The 22,159-nt window shown below is 41.6% G+C and overlaps 1 protein-coding gene across 2 annotated transcripts; it reads left to right on the top strand.

The window, feature by feature from the left end:
- Positions 1 to 100: 100 nt before the first annotated feature.
- Positions 101 to 18,822, top strand: LOC142560035 (uncharacterized protein KIAA2013 homolog). 2 transcript variants are annotated; one of them, XM_075671796.1, is made up of 17 exons: positions 101 to 277; positions 734 to 805; positions 925 to 960; positions 1,301 to 1,404; positions 1,484 to 1,606; positions 3,067 to 3,195; positions 3,275 to 3,333; positions 3,867 to 3,959; positions 4,074 to 4,144; positions 4,918 to 5,052; positions 5,926 to 6,028; positions 6,333 to 6,401; positions 11,936 to 12,135; positions 14,336 to 14,448; positions 15,482 to 15,746; positions 16,576 to 16,700; positions 17,622 to 18,822. In XM_075671796.1, exons 2-17 carry the CDS (start codon positions 750 to 752, stop codon positions 17,807 to 17,809), a joined length of 1,869 nt encoding a protein of 622 aa, XP_075527911.1. In that variant the 5' UTR covers positions 101 to 277; positions 734 to 749; the 3' UTR covers positions 17,810 to 18,822. The 2 variants fall into 2 exon arrangements, with proteins under 2 accessions (XP_075527911.1, XP_075527912.1); XM_075671797.1 differs by lacking the exon at positions 925 to 960.
- Positions 18,823 to 22,159: the final 3,337 nt, after the last annotated feature.

Here is a 22,159-nt window from a genome sequence, read left to right as displayed (position 1 = left end):
TTACCCTAACAAAAAATTGCGTACTGCCATTTTTTACATTTTATCTATTAACTGTCAGCCACACAAACATTCAGCGCGGGATGACGGTCTCAGTGTTGCGAGACGTCAACAACTGCGTGTAGTTTGCCGATCAGATGTTCGGTGATGGTGCAAAGGTGGCAAAAGTTTAAAAGTTATTACAACGCGAAATCCCGAATGGACGAAGAACATATGCAGCGCTAGCCAAGTGCACCGACCCCAACACCGACGACGCAGGCCCACATGATTGCGCGTTTGGGTACGGTATCCAAGATCGCCTCGGAAACTCTCCAAAGTTTGCGTGTGTGTTTGTGTGTGTGCGCCGAGATCACGCGTTTACACCGAGATTTCGGGAACGCCCAGTGCTTGTATGGCAGCGATAACAATTTATAGCTAAGCGGCTGCCCCGTGCACTCAGTAGTTACGGAACAAGAATTGCAATGTTGCGATTGGATCGCTTCCTGTGACACTGATTGCATTGGTTGACCACGTAACATTAGTGCCGCCGGTACTGCAGGTATACGTGCGTCACTGCAGCAAATGTCAGCTAGACGCAGCAGTGCTGAGTTAGCACGTGATATAAGTGGAGTTAGCGGCGATATGAAGTGAAATATGTGAAGTTGACAAGTCTTTTTTCACCTACGCGCCATGCAAACGAGATGTGATTATGTACTTGCTGAAGCGTGGCGGTGATGCGCTCTGTAATATATTGCAGGTAGAACACCAGAGTCATGGATATCGGGGAGAAATTTCGGAGGGTCAAACGGCTTTGCGATGGCTACCTGTCGTGAGTAGCAAAAAAACACAAAAAAAGTGTCGAAACCACTGCACAGCCTGTCGCTGCACGTTTCTCCGTAGCGCCCTTCTTTTCTCCTAATAAGTTCATGCTGGTCTTTTTGTTTTTAGGCATGCTCATTACCACCCGAAACTCGTGCTTAAGAGGTACAATATGCTTACTGCGTTCTGTGCTTTGTTTTCTTTTGGCTTCTTTATGCGTTTTTCTTGTCTTCTGTTGCACTGCACTGGTGCTTATGTAGAGGAAAGTAACGCTTGCCTTTCGTTGTATGAGCCTGAAACAACGGATTTTATTGCGCGCTCGGTTCACTCTTTTCGCAAGATAACCGCACCGATCTTATTCCGCTCAGTTGGGATAACTCAAAATGGCATTATAATAGCTTCTGGGATGTTTACACTCAGTGGGTGATTATTTGCATGTAAAGTGTTAAGCCGAAAGCCTGACGAATTCGTGATGTGATGACTTTTGGTTATTTTCGCTTGACAGGTCGAGAAAAATGTTGTTGCTTGTTATGATGGTCCTTGCATTGGTCCTGTACATCGGACCTTCCCTGTTTCGATGGGTGAGGCGAAAGACACCCATTATGATTGGTGAGCAGCAATGCATTGCACTGTCCAATGTCACTTGGTTATTTGCATTCATCTTGATGTCATACTACCTTGTTTCCAGATCCGAGCATCGGATGTGTGGCGCTGAACGTTGACCCATTCCTGCAAGATGTAGGGGAGTTTGATGCCAGTTTATATCGCAGCTATGAGAGCTCCACTGACAAGCGACTTCTCTCGTTCGTCGGTGAGTCAGGAGGGAAGAGCACTTGATGTTATTGGCTGTCAAGCTGTGGTGTCACGGCTGCTGATTTATCAGTAGATCTCCAGATATTTAAAATTCTCCTTATTCAGTGACAAGGTGTTTGAATCTACTGATTTTTTGTCTGTTCTTTGGAAACGGAAGCAAAAGCTGCTGCTTTTCCAGTACCAAGTTTATTTTAATGCGGTGCCACCTCATGAACGGGGGGAAAAAAAGTGGGCTAGCTCAGAGATGAGCACATTCTTATGTTTGTTGATTATCAAACCTCACGCTACCTATGTCTTCTGAGCAAGGATGAGGAAAGGGTAAGACGGCGAATCAGTGGAAGTGAGGGCACTACCCTATCCAACAAGTATGAAAACACAACCAATGACGCTTTTTCCTGTGGCACTTTGAGCACCTGCCCTGTTCCAAAGGGGAATAGGCACTCGCCCTTACTAGGTCTGATTAGCACAGTCAGGTTGTCAGTTGCTACTCGTGCGCTGCCCATGCCACGTGTGACAGGGCACATCACCCAATGTGTCACATCAATTCATGCATTAACCGGACAACTTCAGCATGCGCACTTCCATTTAGAGCTCACCAACACTAAAGCTTTCAGGTACTAAGTACGATCTGACACCTTCGAATAGGTCATCCCCAGGTCTTTAATGTTTTTACATTCGTGCTTGAGTAAGGGTTTCAGAAACCTCGGGCTTCTCAGTAGCATCGCCAAAAATCTCGAGGTCGTTTTTGTACAGTTTCTTAGAAGGCACCATAATACTACAATTTAGCACTAATATAAGAGTTGAATTTGTGGGTTCAAGAACTGAGTGAAAAAATTGAAATAAAAAATCTGCTGATTTCTACTGATTTTTCATGAAAAAAATCTACTATTTTCTTTAGGTGTCGTGGAAAGACCGCTATCAAGTTTTACAGAAGTTAAAAAGAAGGAATTATGGTTTTGTGATTGACTAGTAAAATATAGTGTGAATTCAGTCTGACTCAGTTCATTCAGTTTGATGTGCTTTTGCTTTGTCATAACTTCTCAATTCAGAATTGTTACCTTAGTGCCATGCAGATGTACTAGTGTTGCGATTCCATACACCATTAATAGCACAATCTCCTGATAGCATGCTGCATTAGAGATCATCCTTGTACGCACAAGGATAGCTTAACAAGCACCTGCAATCTATCAACTCTGCAGTACTTCACATCATTTGCTACCTACCTAGTGAAAAACTTAGCAGCATGCTTTACCGGGATCTTTTTACTAATGCCACATTTTTGTTGGTTGAAAGGGTGCTTGCATAGTCATACACAGTGGATACTAAGCCACGGGCAGAACTGAATGTCTGAACTTTACAACATTTTGATGCTGGGTGAAATGCTGATTCTGCGCTGTCATCCAGGTGGTGCTTTGTAACAGAAAACAAAATTGTGCCTCATGCATTGTTTTCCTACAGGAAATGGCAAAATAGGCTTTTCCATTGACGACGACAACACTCTGTTTGTTTTCAACAACCGAACCCTGTCCCTTGCCTTGCCATTTCATCCTGGTGTTGAGATCACGTACCCTCAGGCATCTCATCAAGGTTGGGATAATCAACGATTAGCCTTTTGTTCTGCAGTTGGACTGAACCCCTCTGATCCTCTCTGTTGTGCCATTTTCAGAAGGCAACGTGGTACACTTTGTGAAAGGCACTGTTTTTAGGTACCAGTGTTTCAACAAGGTAAGCGCTCTACTTTTAAGGGCTGCCAACATAAGTGTATTGTTGATAAATACTGCTTAGAGAACAAAGGGAACACATATTCAACACTTGCACGGCTGAAAACTAGCATGGCAGTTCATACAAGTGCCATGTATGCATTTTTCTTCATCCTGTTTTGTGCCTTTTAGGCCGCAGATGAGAACACTGACAAATGTTGAGTGTGGGCACATTGTTGCTGGAAGTGTTGCGGTCTGTTCTTGGCTTAATTGTTCGGCTTGCCACTTTTCATGGACCTCCTGTATGGAGTTTGCAGTTTTGTAAAATAGTAAGTAAACTTAATAACAGATCTAATGTTGAGCAAATGAAATTGCAACTTCGCAAGTTTTAAAAAATTGTAATATAACTAATACACCTTATTGGCTTGTAAAATAGTACGTTTGGCTGGAGTGAATTTAAGAGTGTTTCGAAAAAGCTAGAAATTCTTTCAGAAAGTATTCAAAACTTTATTACCTTGATATTATACATTGTCTTAGACATTGTGTCTTGCATTACAGAGGAGAAAAACAATCAGTGTCAGTCACACCTACTATGCACATCGAACAATACCATCTCTACTCGTGCAAACCATCAAGATTGTCAACCCTCTGGTGAGTTCAAAAGCGTGCTTTTTTTTGCACATTGACTTCCCAGTTAACGAAACTACGAGTCTCTTTTGGCATGATTTAGCAAAGCCACTTAGTTTGCTTTCTTTCGCCTTGCAGTCGGATCCAATTGCATTTGGCATCGAGCAGAAGGGTTCTACTACCGAGAATCTGCAAGCAAAGCCTCTTGGGTTTGTTCACTTTTTGTTAGACTGCATGCAGTTTGTGGCAGTCAGTGCATATGAGTAAATTAGTTAATTATTTCATTAATTGTTCATGTACAAGGACTTGCACATGTCACAACCAAAACTACTAATTATAATGCAGTTGTCATGAAAAGATCTGTACCTGAATGCACATCACTTGATTCACATAGTTCTAATTCAATTATAGTGGGTACATAAAGGCACATCATTTGATTGAAATGTTAATCGCTATTCAAGATTTGTTGCCTTGCGTTGCCCTGTAAACTGGAGAGATAAATAATGCAATTTAATGAAAGCTGTGGGCATTGACCCTGCAGGGCTTGCTACTTCAGATGAGGTGTTTAAATTGACGAAAAGGACAATAAGAAAAACAAAACAAATAAAGCCCAGATGACAAAATGTCGGTAGAATGTAAGTCCCGACTGGCGTAATTATAACTGCAGGGCCTTCATGGCCCTGATTGCATCCCCACTTTAGTTCCAGGCCCCTGGGAAATGGTTGGCCTGTATTTGCCCTTGTATATTGAGGAGCATCTTTCTGCTAACCATGACGTAGTAATTGATGCAGCACATGCTCACGATCAACCATAGCGTGCACTTGGTGCACAGTGGTGAACTAAGTTGTCTGATCCCCTCGAAAACTTGAAGCACAAAGTTACGCTTTGCTAGTTCTAATTCACCATCGAAATGTGAAAACAGAGTATTTGTGTTAGTGCTTTGCTTTGAAATCGAGTTATGTGCTTTTCACTTGCGTTGAAGGATCAAAGATCGCTATGGCCAGGAAAACATTATGTGGCATGGCAAGGTCTCAACAGGCACAAACAAGGATACCGTCATTGCCTTTGCACTCGTTACTCCGAAGCTTCCAAACACTGTCACAGTTGAGCCAAAGAGGTGAGCCATTTTCATTTGTAAATATCCAAGGTTTATGGCTGATTTCTTATTTCTCCTCTCATTCGTGTGTGCATGTTACATGTGCAGCCTTGGCAATAGGCAAGCCTGTGAACAAAAATATGCACACAGCCTAGGATAGATAAATGAAACCTGAACTTTGCTGTACAAACACTGCACTGCTACCATAAATTTGAAGCCATGCGAGTAGGCCACAAGAAAATTAGTTTTTTGTCAAAACCGTCGTTCATATAGCTTTTTCTCTCAGGTGAATCTTATTTCAAGCACACATTTTAGTTATCGCACAGACTGGAAAAATTTATACCTTGGAAAATATGAGAAAGCTACATGCTTTCACAGCAATCATATTTGCCTTAAGCATTGGAAAATATACACACACACAAAAAAAAACATTAGTGACAATAGTGGGCTTATATCAGAAGAATAGCTTGCCAAGGCATACTTAAATAAGTAGATTCGCCAAAACATGACACTGTAGCGAAAAAAATGTACACAGCACTTCACGGAAGCATCAGCAGATAAAGAAAGGAAGAAAGCATTGTTATCGTTTCTGCCCTATAGCCCAGCCTCCAGTAGGTACATGTTACAGTGATAAAGCACACTATAGAGTTCTGTTGCAGCTTTTAAAAGACAAAACAGCATTGAACACATATTTTTCCCAAGCCACAGTACCAACACTAACCCTGAGGGGATAGATCACAGATGTATTCTTAATGCTGCTGTTAACGACTGCACATTACCTTTACTATAACCCCCCGATGTGATGTTCGGCATGGGACTTTAGGGTGTGGAAATAAATAAAGGTATTGTGAGAAATGGTTAATGTGTACTGCTCCTGCCTCATGCTCATTTCAGTTCCACAGTCCTCAAGGTGCAAACTCTGGTGGATTACTCTCTGCCTGTGAAGTCAAAGGACTATCCATCTGCGGTCTCGCAGCTTCAGTCTTTTCTCAGAGAGGCGAGTACACGTCACTGTGTCATGTGCACTTTATTTCCATTTCCCTTGTATATAGTCAAGCCAGTCAAACCTTGGTATAGCACAGTAGCATCTAACATGAAGATAGCTTCATTATATTCTATATTCATTGTAAGCATACACACTAATGTAGGGGGGGGGGGGAATTGCAAGATTTAGATTTAATTTGTTATATCCCATAATTTGTTACATCTGTTTGTTATGTCAAGTTTTGACTGCATTGTATTCCTAGCCTCAGTTTACAGTGCACAGGTAATCTTTTCGTTTGCGTTGTTTCACATTGCAGGAAATGCAGAGGGTTGTAAGCATTGAAAGCCATATTCTGCGCAACATGCACGTTGACGCATGGAGCCAGGTGAGACATTTACACCCTTGTTGTGGGATGGCAAACAAAGAGGACAGTCCAAGTAAAAGTTATACGAGCTTGGGGGAGCAGAGAGACCAAAATTCCAGTCACGTTTTCTTGAGTAGCTCATGCGATTTCACTTAAATGTGGATTATAATTCAGAATCTGACACCAGTAAATAAGTAATTTAATATCAGGTTTCCTTGTTATGTAGTGTTGGTTTAACTGATGCATACAGAGCATGTGGCCATGGTGCATCACCGCATACTTGCGTGATCAACAGTAGTTGGTCAAGAAATGGCTCTGGAGCCAACATTTTGACAAGGGGCCCTGACAAAGACAAGTCCTCTTGTCGAAACATTAGCTCCATCGACATTCCTTGACTGACTCTGCCTATAACTTCGAGGTTCCATCTTCCTGTGATTCTCTGTGTTATTTGGATTGGATTACTATTTGCTCGAGTGTTCTCTTTAGCATTCTCACTAGCATTGTTCTTGTTCAGTATGGATTAGACAGCAAACATGCGTAACTGATGTTAAAACAGTTGCGATTTAAGAGGAACAAGTGAAGATAGGTAAGTCATGTTACGTATAGAACCGACTGAGTGCCAATGGTAGCGCAACACAGCTGAGGACCGAGGGTGGCAAAGGGAGCGATGAGAAAGATGAGGGGTGAAATCTTTGGGCACAGGATGGAATAAGCTGACAACTCAAATTACAGGAAATTGCTGGGAGAGGCCTTCACCTTACAGCACAGTTTCCTACAGAAATTGTTTGAGAAAATCTATTGCTAGTGTCCACGGGAGCTGCATGTATGGCAGGTTCAGCCAGCGTGGGAATATGTGACTTTGCCTAAAGTTTGTCCTTCAGGCTTCGAACTGCTTTGCGACTTCCAAAATTAATCATTTTCAACAATATGTTGCAGTACAAACGAAACAATTTGCAAGGATTATGCATGTGCACAGAGGCTTATTGCCTTCATGCCTTTAGAAAAACTGTGATTTCTTGAAAGTTATAAAAATAAAGCGTACTAAACAATGCCAGAAGAATGTCTGAAGCCATAAGCACAAAGGTTAGACAAATCCATGTGTTTTTTATGCTTCCCACAGCACCCGAGTTCCCTCTATTACATTTTGTAGAAAATTCTATGCTGTAGTGGACCCGGTGAAATAAAATTTTCTGAATGTTAAAGCCATAAACAAAAGACATGAAAACAGATTTTTTTTTCTGGAAATTTTGGAAACAATGGAAAAAATATACTATTAACCTTTCTTAGTCTGTGGAAGTAAAAATAACAGCAAACAAGGGTGCATGCAACGTTTTGGCAACATATGGACATTCTGTAAAAAAACTTTTTTTATTCGCTTGGAGGTTCTTGGTAGTTTTCCGTATTCTCATCTACAGACCATGAAAGCCGTGCCCTTTTACTGTTTTGGGGCAAGCGAGGTTGGTGCGAATTGTCCGCATGCACCTGCAAATTAAGTTTGTCAGATTGTGGACGGAGCGTATTTGCCATGTGGTCAATTACATCACCAGCAGTGGCAAAAACTAGGGAAAACATGTCCGCTTTTAGGCGTATGGAACAATGGAAAAGGAGCATCTATAAGTATATTGATGTTCTTTTGCAACCCGCTTGATACCAGTTAAAGATGATAAATGGTTCTTTGGAAATTGGTTTTATTTATTTTATGAAAAAAGAAGGAATGTTGGCAAACAATTGAAGAAATGAAGACCAAGAACTTTCACACCAAAATTTTTTTTCAGACCTCAGTGTCATCATGAATTGCAAATTTCTTTTTTTGTGTGTGTGTATTTGGGTCGTTTTGGTGCCAGATAAGCATATTTTAATTTATAACTGCCTAGGTTGGGCTTTTGGTTCATTCAGCATGCGGTGTAGTCCTTCAATGAAAAGCATTCTGCTATAGGTCTGTGCAGATGCTGTCGAGATTCATGATGTCTTAACAAACCAGTGCATGCAGCGTAGCTACCCGGGTTTCATTTTTGCTTCTTTTCTGCCTTACCAAGCTTCCTACTCAAGATTCCTAGTCACGCCGACAATCATATACTAATAACATATATACTGATAATAACATATAACATATATACTGACTGTTGCAAAATTCAACGTGATCTGAACATGATACAAACATAGTGTAAAAAATGACACTAAATTGGAAGAAAACAGTATGTGTGAGGTTTACAAGAAAAAAAGAATCACCGGGTTTTCCTACTTGTACCCTCAATGGCGTTACCATGGAAAAAGTTTCGAAATACAAGTAATTGGCCGTCTAATTATACTGTCTTTTTATCCTGGTATTGACACGTCGACTATACTGTTGGTAAAGCATATAAATCCCTAGGTTATCTACTTCGAAATGCGCTCATTTCCTCAGAGTTAAAGAGAACTTTTATATAAATTGAACATAATTATGATGCTGGATTACACTTGTACCATGCAAGACCCTTCAACGACTGTAGACAAATGCAGCCCATGGCAGGATTTTGCGTTTTATACCCCTGTCACTGTCGCTGGCTGCACAAAGGGATACTCTACAATGGATCACATCCATGTCATCAGTCAGGTAATCGAGAAATCCGCAGAGTACAATCAGCCTCTCTATATGGCTTTCATAGATCACGAAAAGGCATTTGATTCAGTCGAGATACCAGCAGTCATAGATGCATTACTTAATCAAGGAGTACAGGAAGCTTACGCTACAGAGACTGACAGAGAAGCTTGAGAACAAATTAAGGACTGCGCAAAGAGCGATGGAACAAAGAATGTTAGGCATATTAGGCGTAACATTAACAGACAGAAAGAGGGCGGTTTGGATCAGAGAGCAAACGGGTATAGTCGATATTCTAACTGACATTCAGAGAAAAAAATGGAGCGGGGCAGGTCATGTAATGCGCAGGTTAGACAACCGTTGGACCATTAGGGTTACAGAATGGATACCAAGAGAAGGGAAACGCAGTCGAGGACAGCAGAAGACTAGGTGGAGCGATGAAATTATGAAATTCGTGGGCACTTGTTGGAATCGGTTGGCACAAGACAGGGCTAATTGGAGATTGCAGGGAGAAGCCTTCGTCCTGCATTGGACATAAAATAGGCTGATGATGATAATGACCCCTGTCGCACAGCCAAACAAAAGTGCACTTTGAGCAAGTGCACTTCAGTGCACTGAGGGGCATTTCGGCAGCGCGCTGCTGCCCATGATAGTGTTCTTTCAAATTGGTGGCGAAAGCAGTAGGTAGTCAGAAGGCAAAGCATATGTTCGTTAAATTAAATATGCATGCACAAAAACAGTTTGCTATTGCCAGAAACAGCACTTACAATCGACTTAAGTGGAAGTGAAGCAATTCATTACAACCTCAATAATGATATTAATCATCACGAGCCAAGACATGACGACAAGGCTTGACCGGGACCAGTCCAAACGGCGTGTCCTGCCAAACAACTGCATGGCCATTACTTGTTAAAAATTACCCCCGACTCTGGTTTCCATATTCCTTTTCTTACTTTTTATGAATTGCTAATGAGGTTACACACTCGCTGATGAGTGCGCTCTGCAGTAACTGTCACTAAGCGTTCCTATGTGGAAGTCTGCAAATGACACTAGCGGCGAAGTTTGCCCGTGTGACAGGGATATTGCATGTGCCTCCTAAGGACATGAATTTCATTGCCATTAATTTTAGGGTAGTGTTTGGCTGGAAGATGCCAGAGAACTGCAGGGCAGAACTTTGTTTAAAGTTATTGCATGAAATATATTACTCACACATAGGTATTTCATGTGAATCTTATCTTTGTGTGCCTCACGCGTTGACCATTGCAATAAGATAAGGGAATATAAATGTAGGACTACCGCCTTCAGTAGAGCTTTATTTCCGAAAACGATTTGTCACTGAAATCGACTGGCTTCGACTGTTGTGACTATAGAGTGCCTGGACACGTTTTTCTATTCTTTAAAAGTGCGGGCAACGTATTGACCCAAAATATGCTGGGATGCCTAGTATTCCACATGCCTTTATGTTGATGTACACCTGTAACAACTGTCCTCCGTCACATTGAAATTAGCAACAATGTTTACATCTTTCTTTTTCAGTACATGGACTTTCAATTCATGTATTCAAATGTGTTTTCATTGTTCACTTGTTTTTTAATAAAAGGTTGCCAAGATAACCTTGATTTTTGTTGCTGCATTTATAATGTTTCTTTGCACTTCTTCCTGTTACTTTTCTTTTTGTTCTTAGTTCTTTATTCCATTCTACATTCTTGTGTGTGACATATATTGCTTGTACTACTTACACCTACCTGCTACCACTTTTTGTAACTTTTGTATTCTTCCCACTGTAATGCCATGCAGGCACTGTGGGTAACAAATGAAATAAGTAAAGTAAAAATTACTTCTGCTTTTTATCATTTGGGAGGAATAATGTACTAACACTGCTCAATTTAAACTTTTTCTTAAGTGTACTTTGGGAGTAAAAATTGCCCTCTCGGCCCATGTGCACTTTACACTAGGTCAAAGGTGTACCAAAGTACTGATGCCATGAAATTTTTATGTTCCACTGTTAGTGCTTTTTAGATAGTTGTCAAATTATGGTACAAAGCTTCAATTAGTCTAAATTGCCATAAATAATTAATTACAGCGCCTCCTATGCAACCAGGTCAAAATGCGCAACAAGTGCAGCATGGCTTTGGACCTGAAAAAGAGGCTCTTCTTACCACTGAAAGTGGACGTGGTGGTCATTAAGTAACACCATACACTGGGTGCATGCCAAAGAACCCCAGGTGGTCAAAATGAATCCGTAGTACCCCACTACAGCATGCCTTAAAAGTTATGTTGTAGTTTTGACACGTAAAACCACAGAAATTGGTAAAAATCTCAGGAGCTTTCAGAGCCATTATCTTATGGATCATTGTGAATGAGCGATTTACCCATCTATTGTGTTTAATGAGAAAAACATTGAACCTTCTGTCCCACTCTGAGCAGCCAAAGATGGAGATGCAGCACACTACCACCGTCAGAAATCCAGGGGAAAGGTGGGAGATGGAAATTTAAGACGATGAGCAGAACAAGAACAGGGTGAAAACGGGAGCAATTAAAACGTTGGCTCCTGCTTTCACCTTGTTCTAGATTTGCTCATCACTACCAGAAATGTTACAGAAGCTGGGTAAAATATCATGTCGCCTGAATTTTTATACTCGGAAAGTGACTCTAATAATTTCTGCATAATTTATGTCAATGTGCTCCATTTCAGTGAGTAAATTTGGACCATTTGCTTTTTTACCCTTTTTATGTACCGGGAAGAAAGTGCAGTTCCTTCCTTCTTTCCAAATATTCACGCTCTTTCTTTTTTCAAGCCCTCACACCTCTAAATGGGCCTAGACAAGCTGTTGATGACAACAATAACCATTAGAAAAAGCCTGGTGAACCATCATTAATTAGTCTGTACAGTAATGTGAAATGCAAGTGTGACAGTGCTACCTAAAGTGCTTGTGCCTGGGTGGATGGTCACCACCTTCCCTCTTGTGTCCCCCAGTTGTGGAGCACTGGTTTTGGCATCAGCCAGTCCAAGGCATACGGTGCACTAAACGGGGATGTCATTAACGGCACCATCTACTACATATTGTCCCACATGCGCGCCTTGGCCTCCGAGTGGAACACTGGCCCGGCGGAACACCGGGAGCTGCAAGCACTTCTTGCCTATCCAGAACACTGCTACGGTGGCCATCACACCCTGTGAGTGGTCACGCATGAGTACCTCTCCTTCCAACCGTTGAAAAGAGTGGGCCACGCAACAATGCTCAGAACTACAGACTGGTGTCGTTAACAAGTATCCCGTGCAAAATAATGCAGCATTTAATTTATTGTTCTATAATGTCACATCTTGAAAAGCATATCTTCTAAATGACAGACAGCACGGACTTCAGCACGGATTTTCATGTTACATAGCTGGTAGAAATCCAGGGAAAACACGGGGAATGCGGGAGATGGAAATTCAAGACTATGAGCAAAACGTGAACAAGGTGAATGCAGGAGCCTTGTTCACCTTGTTCACGTTTTTCTCATAGCTGGTAGAAGTCACACATGATTTGGCTCTGGCTATTGACAGGCAGCTAGTTGTTGACTGTATCTTGCATTTTCACAAGGCATTTGATGTCATTGTGCACGGCTCTCTTATATCAAGACTTAGCTTATAATCTGGATTAAAATGTGCTCAAATGGATTGCTGAACACCTCTCTTTCCGGCAGCAGTCTGGTGTTCTGAACATTGTTTTTTTTTTTTCAATGCCCTAGTCACTTCTGCAGTACCTCAGGGATCAGTACTGGGGCCACTCTTATTCCTACTGTTTATTAATGACATTACAGACATCACCTCATCGGTACCAATGTTTATCAATGAGTGTATCTTATACAGAGTCATTAACGGTCGTAGTGATTATGTAGCTTTGCAGAATTATTTGGACATTGTGACAACAAGGTGTGCACGTTGGAAGATGTCATTGGATGTGAGCAAATGTATGCACGTCACCTTTACAAGGGAGTGTTCCTACCAAGAGCACATGTATCGAATTCGTGAAGCTAGTTTAGTTGCTGCTAAGGAGTTCAAATACTTAGGTGTTTTTCTCATCTTACTAATAAAGCAGCATTGATTCTCGGCTTTTTGAGGCGAAATTTCAGCCCCCTACTCATTGGTCTGAAACAACAATTGTATTTCACACATGTACAATCAACACTCGAGTATGCATGTGTATGTTGAGACCATTACACCTTAAAATTAATTAACAAACTTGAAAAATATACAACAGGGCTGCCAGGTTTGTCCTTGGAAACTATGACAGAAAACTCATCATGACAGAGGCTAAACATACATTCCAGTGGCCAGACCTAAAGGCTTGCAGAAGGAACCTGCGCTTGAAATTCTTTTATAGCATATATCATTCCCAAACTGGCAATAGTCAAGAGAAATTCATGAAACTACCTTCATATATATCCCAAAGAAAGCATCACCCTTTGAAAGTCAAGGAACTTGCTTTTAAAGGTGACATTTTGAGGTATGCTTTTTTTTGTCCAGACAGTGCATGCCTGGAATCTTCCGTCTGATGTCACACAAATTACATCTGATGACGCTTTTTAGTACACTTTGAGAGTATCAATACACTTCTATAAACTTTTGTATTTCATATGTAATCCCCTCCTGTTGTAATGCCTTACTGGCTAGAATAGCAGCTTGGGCTTGTTGGTTTTCCATCCTGGTGTTAACAGCGTAAAACGTAGACGAGACACGAGACAAGAAGGCGACACCACAAGCGCTGTGGTATCGTCTTCTTTGCAGCGCTTGTGGTGTCGTCTTCTCGTCTCATGTCTCGTCTACGTTTTGCGCTGTTAACACCAGGCCTTACTGGCGATGCAGGTGCCGAATAAAAAAGTAATTAGAAAGGCTCCCATTTCATGTACATTATACCATCCATGTGTTTTGATGCAGATGAAATTACACATTGCAGTAAAGATAAAGGAATCTTCTTTGTTTCTTAATACAATGCAATAATGCAATGCAATGCATTTCTTAAGCAATGCAGTACTATTGGCAGCCATAGATGCCAGGAAGTACCTGGTGTGCATTAATTAGCAGCCTAAAGAGAAAAATAAAGATCAATTAAATTTTGGCTTAGTGAGAGTTTTAAACACATGTAGTAAACGAAGAATTGAAGGTAGGAATGTTGCCGGCACATGTTAACATTAATTTGCTAGGAATGCCCTCGAACACGAGCTCTGATATTTTGAGGACTTTAGTGCCTGTGCTTATCTGAGGACCTTGTACTTACCGTGTGTGCCTTCTGCTTTGGCTGCCTTCAATTCCACACTCACAATATGCACATTTCAAAGTTACTGTGCAATCCACGGCAGAACAGCCTAAATTGTTGCCCTTTACTTTCAGGCAAGCCTCAACCTTATGGGCTGACCTGACAAGCCTGTCTTCAGTTACAAATGCTGTTAACTTGTGGATGTTGACACTGGAAAATCAGGGATGCTCGAAACTTATTAAAACTGGTGAGTCTTAGTAGCCGACTCCTCAGCACTGCTTTCATCATGAAATAAAAATTTTGTTTTCTTCTCTGACCTGAGCCGAAATCCTGGCTGGAGGTATAATGCACCTAATGTAAGGCATCTTCTTTCACTGCAGGCAAGGGTACTTTGACGGGGCAGTTTCTTTCGCTTAACATTAGAAGAGGAGAGAATTTTCATTTGAATATTATGTTCCATGAGCGTGTGGTCGGGCTAGATTTCTCACGGAAAGGGAGAGTTCAATCTTACACACACAGAAAAAAAATTTATTTGTTTTCTTGGAAGTTATGGTACTGAAAACTTGGTAGATACAGTATATGTAAATTTGCACGCTCATTTTGAATATGAAGTTCACTTTTGTTTAGCTCATTTGGTTCTATTTTTATGCAAGTTTCCATTACTTTCTTGTCTGGAAAAATCTTAAAAAATAAGTTTCTCAGATTTCACTAAACAGGGTATCAGCGCATGATTCAAGAAATACAATAAGACCAACCTTATTGTGCTGTATACCCTAGAGCAACAGTTGTGAAACTTCACACACGCATACACACACACAAAAAAAAAAGCTCTTCCGTGTATCAACATTAAAGTTTTTCTGGGAGTCTTACAAGTCTATACCAACATATATCTACAAGTTTTTAGTACTATAACATGAAAAATAATTATTTAATTTTTTTTTAATAAGTTTGTAATAAGTTTAGCTCCACTGATGTCGTCCAAGTTTGCTGACTGCAGAAGCAAGACATCTTGTTGTTTATGACTCTCCCATTTTTCTGTGGTGTGGCATAGTTTATGCTGCGAATTACTACATGACTAACAATGTCGCTATTAAGAAGTACATTTCTGTGGCATTGCCACAAACTACAAATGAGGGCTTGCACAAATTGATAAAGACCAAATCATGATTTGTTTTGTACAGCATACGGCAAATATGCCTTGGTTCACTACTTTGTTTCATAAGTACCTGTGGCCATAGGCTCTTGCGAGATTTGACTGCTTCAACTCCCAATACCAATAGGTGCGGAAGGCGTGCTGCAGGCTGTGGTCTTGAGTCTGGGTGCCTTCCTCTTCAAGGACAGCCACCTAGAGCTCAACATACAGCCAAAGGACTTGCACCGAGAACTCTTCTTCCGTCGCATCAGCTACGGCAATGCCACACACCTCAACGTGAGCGTGGTTCTGGGTGATGATAACAAGGCTCTCCTGCGGGTTTGGCTCGATCGAAGCGACCGTGACTACTACGCATGCGACGGTGGATGCCTGGACCCGCCAGTGAAACTTGAGTAGGTCTTACATTCCTGTCCATGGGGGTGGCAGTGTTGCAGCAGCACACCATGGATCAACTGATTAATTTTGACTATGCTCAGTTCTGTAATGCATGTCAGATTATGAATACATTCCTCCCATCACAATGCTACCATAGTGGCTGGGTATCAGAGCTGTACTAGCAGAACGGTTTTCATTGAAAGTATTACACGTGGATTTGCCCACTTGTGAAATGTCATAGGTCAGGCTATGACCATTAGTTTTGTAATATATTTAGCATGGTTTGGGAATGCCTAGCACACTCGCACTAAGTGGTTGGTAGTCATACCAGCCCCTCACTTCATGGCACGTTTTACTTCTGTAGCAGTGTGCCAATGCAGTGTATGTATACTTCGCATGAGCAGTTCTACTTAGCACTGTAGGAGCCAAGAGTCAAAGGAGGCAATGCACATTCAGAAATATAATTTTTTTCTCTCTCTCTTCAAAAGTATAAGTTTAGCATGTTCGGTTGCAGTATTCAAGTCAAGTTTGCATAAGAAAAGGCGTTTTTGAACTTTAATGAACCATTAGCCTCTAGCTTAGGAGGCACAATAAAACTATTTTCTAGCACCGTAAGGACCATGTGCACCATCAACATTCTGATTTCCGAGTTGTAGGAAATGCCTTTCATGAAAACCCTCTCAGCAGAGTTACATTTCCCACTTGTTATTATGCTCAGTGTTTGGATCACTTTGTGTAAAGCAGGAACCATGCCTTTCTCTCTCTGCACTTTTGCTTGCAATGTTCAAGACAATTGTGCATCAGCATGTCTGCCCATTGTTGAAGTGCATCGTATTTTTTGTGCAGTTTCAAGGCAAAACAATTCCCGGTAAAAGTGACGGAGCCTGTAACAGCTGTTCTGTACATTACCTCGGACCTAGAGCACATGAAGGAGCTCAGTCAAACCATACATGTCAAGGAGGTGGTCGAAGGTATGTGAGGAGGTCGAAAGTGTGCGAGAGCATGTGGCCATTTGTACCAATGCATATGGTAATAAGAATACTTTCACTCACCAAATTACTGGCAACTGTAGCATAAATATAAATGCGTTGCTGGATTCAGCATTGTGATTCATAATCACTTGCTGCATAACACAATGTACGGAAAGAAAAGGAATCAGAGTCTTGTGATAGTCCCCTTGAAGTGTTTGTGAAAAGGAAATAAAGCATGTCGCATGTACTTTAAAGTGCTAATTCTGTCCAGTGAAAATTTCGTTTTACAACATTTCTTGCATCTTAATAATCGTGAGAAATGTACAGTTGTAGAAGAGTTTAAAAATTTTGAATTTTTCAGCACCTTTTGTCAAGCTTACAGAATGTGAACTCGATGCCAAAATTCTTTACAGGAATGTAAGATATGAGAACATCAACTATTTCACACTTGCCAAGCACTTATCCAGTCACTTGAAGAATATGCCTGGTGCAAAACATAATGAAAAACTATGAAAAAAGTGAACCTGCTACACAGCAACATAATGACACTGAGAGCAAACAATCTGGTGTCTACCTTCGAAGTCATTTTACTGAAGTACTTTGCGCACATTATACAAACTTGCAGCACAGGTCTAATAAGAAGTGTTTCAAGGTGTATGCAACACATTTTAAATATCATTATATTAATCAGTGATGTTGCTTTTAATGCATTATCTTGACATGCGCAATTGTGCGCACAGCCATTTGAAAAGCATATATAACACCATATTAGAAGGAAAGCCACTAGACCAAAATCACAACTTTACATAAGCAGTTTATTATTTGGTCTGAAAGTTTAATGCTGTACATTAACAAACAGAAGCTATGTAAATGTAAAATTAAGTTATAAATAAAGACCTTTCCTTTTTCTGTTTCTTCCAGCACCGGCGCATGAACACCATGTTATTGCATTACATCGGCACGGTCATCAACTAGGTGGTCTGCCAGCTCTCTTCTGGGTGTCCATCACTTTTTTAATTGTGGTCTTTCACCTTTTCCTGGCAAAGCTCATCTATAACGAGTACTGTGGCTCCTCACAAGAGAAGACGCGGGGACGTTACGTGGTGTGATGCAGTGAAAATATTTTCGGCATTTGTGCAAAACAGTGTTTCAAGTGGGTGAGTGAGCCTCGTGACTGAAAGAACGCTGTGATGGTGCAGAATCCATCGGAAGCGGATATGATGAACGTTTGGGAGCCAAGTTGTAAAGCGCATCTCCTTCAAGCTTCGTGAACCAGTGTTTTTCATCTTTGACACTGCCACAACTCTGGATGAACCTAAGTGGCCTGTTTCACCTCCGCAGTGAAGTGTGTACATATGTCTAGATGCTTTGCGTACGGATGCAGTGATGCAACTTCTGGTGCAGAATTAGATAGCTGTACCAGAGGTGTTTGTCATTATGATTATTATTATAATTAATATAGCTCACTTTGAAAGAATTGGGAGGATAAACTTGCCATTTCTTGCTTTTGCTTGTGATAATGGTCAGTCATTTGATCCTTTGTGTTGTGGCTATTCGGTGTCTAGGCGAACTGATTTTGTGTGTTGCTTAAGTTCGGGCTTTGGGTGAAGTAGTCTTAGTAAGGTTAAAGATATTGTGTGTCTGATAATCAGACCTCAAAATTGCAGTTGCAGGTGCAGGAAACATATTGAAGGTGCTTAACGTGAAACTTTCGTTCTGTAAATGAAGGGAACACACATATATAGTGTTCGATTAAGGTGCGAGAAGCTGCTCTTGAAGTTTGCATCTGGTAGTGTAATGAAATGTACTTTGAATTTGCCATATTTATTGTGCATACGTGTGGTTCTGGCAAGCGTGACATCAATCATGTTATGCAAGGTAGACCATCCTTTTTTTATAGCTCCTGTTAGTTTTGTTGTACATGACCATTCTTGAATATGTGCCGTGTACAAAAACTGTACTAGTAGAGTATATAAAATTTCAGTTCCACTTCTGCAACTGCTTCAGGCAACTTTGATACTGTGGCGCAATAAAGCACAAGTGGCATTACCTGGTTGTAAATAAGATTGGGTTGTCCCTTGTGAGGGTTCAATAAATTTACTCAAGACATGAGTGTCTGATATACTGTAGCCACTTGTCATTTTTTCATACAAGAAGAAAGAAGGGCCAAGATGCAAGTAACTGAAAGTAGCAACTGCCATACAACAGAAGCCCGAGCAATAGCCTTCCATCAGATTGCCTTTTGGCAAAGATTGCAATCCATCTTCACAGGCTCCAGTACAACGAGGTGAACATTAATGACCATCAGTGAGAAAACATGCTGTTCACTAACCACATTGAAGTGCGGTGCAGTCACCAGGATAGGCGAAGGTCGGTAAGCAAAATCCCTAACAATAAAGTTCTACTCACTTGGAGGATTAGGTGGTAAGATGACATTGAGTAGTTTGCAAACATAGGATGAAGTCATATGATGCAAGAAAAGGGCAGTTAGAGATCACCGGGAGAGGTCTTCATGCTGCAGTGGATGTAAACAAGATTATGGTGTTGTGATTCGTTCACCCATGCCTCTTGGTTGCGGTAGATGTCAAAATGTTGCAATGTCTGTTGCAAATGTGGCACGACACATTCTGCACGTCATGAGCTCACAAACGTTCTCTCTAGGAAACGTGTTGAGCAGTTCGGCCTTTTTCAAAGTCACCTTCGTTACAAGCTGCTGGTTAGAGCTGTTGAAAACGAATTGGCAATGAGATTATGGGATGCCAGACAGCGCGATCAACGCAAAACTTTGCTCAGCCACAAGAACGGAAAGTGTGACGGTGGTCTCATACAGTTTCTGTGTGAGAGCACGCTCATGGATTCAAGTCATTGACTGCACACTCGAGTCTTGATTCAAAATATAACACTATATAAAAAATAGCTTAGAAAGGCACTACAGGGAAACACAAAATCAGCATGTTTGAGACATTCTGGCACAATAATAGTTCTCAAGACTTGCCAGTTCAGTCTGGCTTTTTGAGAACACAATGTAGTCCATTTTTAATTATAATTACCTAGGCCTAAGCAGACACATCAAGATACATGACGTCATGGTGGGCTGTAGCAGGAACTTCACAGCAGCACAGCCACCCGCCTTTCATTCTTGTGCCTTTTCTGGCTTACAAAGCTTCATCCAACGGTAAAAGTGTCCTTTTCGATATTGTAGAAGGGTAAGTCTTTTCTTTTAGAGTTTTTCTTTTCAGTTTTTCTTTTTCTTAGGATTTTCCTTTTTTGTGCTCCTGGGGACGCTGGACAGTAGATTATCGACGCTACGCTCGAACCTAACCGTGACGAAGTTGAAGGAGAAGCCGAAAATACTGTGTTATATCCTTTGTAAACGTAGAAATAAAACGACAGCCTTGTGGCCAGCATAACCACTACATGGCCACGCATGTGATGAAATTTGAATAAAAGAACCTCCAGCACGTACAACACGTGACTTCTTAGCATCTGACGCGACAGCTATTAGATAGCTGCCTTCTGTTCCACTGTGATGGTATTTCGCTTCCGCATCCCACACGACTCGTCGCGATCGAGCAGCATGTGGCACACAACACAGCGCTCCGCTGCTTGATCGAGGAGGCAAGTGAACTAAGTCGCACCAGCTTGGCTCGGCCGGCTCATGGCCTCCGAGATAATTATTAACAGCATTAAGCTGCACTCGCTTATGTCAAGGAAACAGTTTAAATGTGATAGCGCACTATTTAACAAACAAAATGGATCTTGTTTTAGCCTTGTTTCTTTTCTCAAATTTATTGTATTGACTTCTCTCTGCAGCCAAATTAACCCTACATTACTTCGAGCTCACATTTCATGACAGCTATGAATTGCTTCATTCAAGGTTTTCCTCTTGCAGCGAGAATGGTAGAATGTCATATGAACAGGGATAGCTTACACTTATATATGATATAGATAGCTTACACATATTTTCACTTCGGATGCGACCTCCAAATCAAGATGGGTGCTCCGGAAAAAAAAATCATATGTTCGGAACAACAAAAATGGAAAAAGATGCAGACTATATTGACTACACACTACTCTGTGACAGCACTTCAAGTGACAGCTGTCTTGACACTCACATGGGATAGTGCAGTGCAGAAACCACTCGGTAAAAACAGAATAAAGGCCAACTAACGGTTAAGGTATCTTACTTAAAGAATTTTTAAGAAATAAGTTACACAAATTCAACCAAAACAACACATGCAAAAGTAGTTTAAAGTTCACTATGATTTGCGGATAGACTTTTTACATTACACACAGGAACACTGAAATTGAAAGTTTCGTTTAGCTAATGTGTAAAAGTGACAATTGTTTCATTCACTATAGCATGCAGTGTCGTCAGATTTTTGAACCGCTTTAAATGTTCAATTTTCATGAGAGAGAGAGAGAGAATAAACATTTTAATTAGGTAAATGCAGCTTTGGAGAGGCGTCCTCATTCCAGAATGCCTTGAGCTCGGGCCGCGTCCTGGGCCCTCGCAATCAGCCGTTGCTGATCCTCGAGGTCGGAGCTGGCCAAGGCTCTCTCCCAAAGCTCGTTAGTGGGGTAAGGGTTCGGAGGATTTAATGGTGCTGCTCTGCAACCCCCTACTATGTGCCTGAGGGACCCGGGCTCAGCGCAGAAGCGGCATTGCGGAGAATTTTGTAGGGTGTATGAGGTGATTTCTGGTTGGGTGGGGGAATGTATTAACCTGTAGAGCTCGGAGGAATCGCTCCTGCTCTCTAGGTAGTGACTTGTGTGGGGGTGTATATGTTCTGCGGGTTAGCTTGTAGTGTTGTGTGATGTCTTGGTAAGAGACTAGAGGGTGCATGCGCTCAGGTTCAGATTCCTTGGCGTCGGCTCGGTGGGTCAGATGTCGAGCCATGTGGTTGGCGACCTCGTTGCCAGGAATGCCTTGATGAGCTGGCGCCCAGATGATCATGACTGATCTCGTTGGTGGCTTTTGATTGATGATCCGGAGCGTAGTGGTATGAATTCTGCCGCTAGCAAAGTTGCAGCACGCCTGTTGGGAGTCGGTCACTATGACTTCAACCTCTGTTTGGAAGAGCGCGAGGGCTATGGCCGCTTCTTTGGCTTGGAGGGGATTGTTTCGTGTGAGCGAAATGCTGCTCCGATGTTCTGTTTTGACGACTACGGTGGCTGTTGTGGCTGCGCGTCTGGAGTAAGAAGCCGCGTCCGTGTAGGCTGTAGAGGGTAAAGTTCCATATCGCTTGTGTATGGCCAGGGCGCGGGCCTCCCTTCGCTCTGCGTGGTGCACTGGGTGCATATTTATTTATTTATTTATTGATACTGTTGACCCTCGCTTGAGGGTCGTTACAGGGAGGGAATACAATGTACAACAATGTACAATTTTGTACAACATACAAAATTCATATATCATAATCATCAAGTTGGGTGCTCCTGACAAAAGATGTCGATAGAAC

The sequence above is a fragment of the Dermacentor variabilis genome, chromosome 10, assembly GCF_050947875.1.
Source record: "Dermacentor variabilis isolate Ectoservices chromosome 10, ASM5094787v1, whole genome shotgun sequence".
NCBI lineage: Eukaryota > Metazoa > Arthropoda > Arachnida > Ixodida > Ixodidae > Dermacentor > Dermacentor variabilis.
The sequence above is the reverse complement of the archived record's forward strand: the minus strand, read 5'-3'. Positions and strand labels throughout refer to the sequence as shown.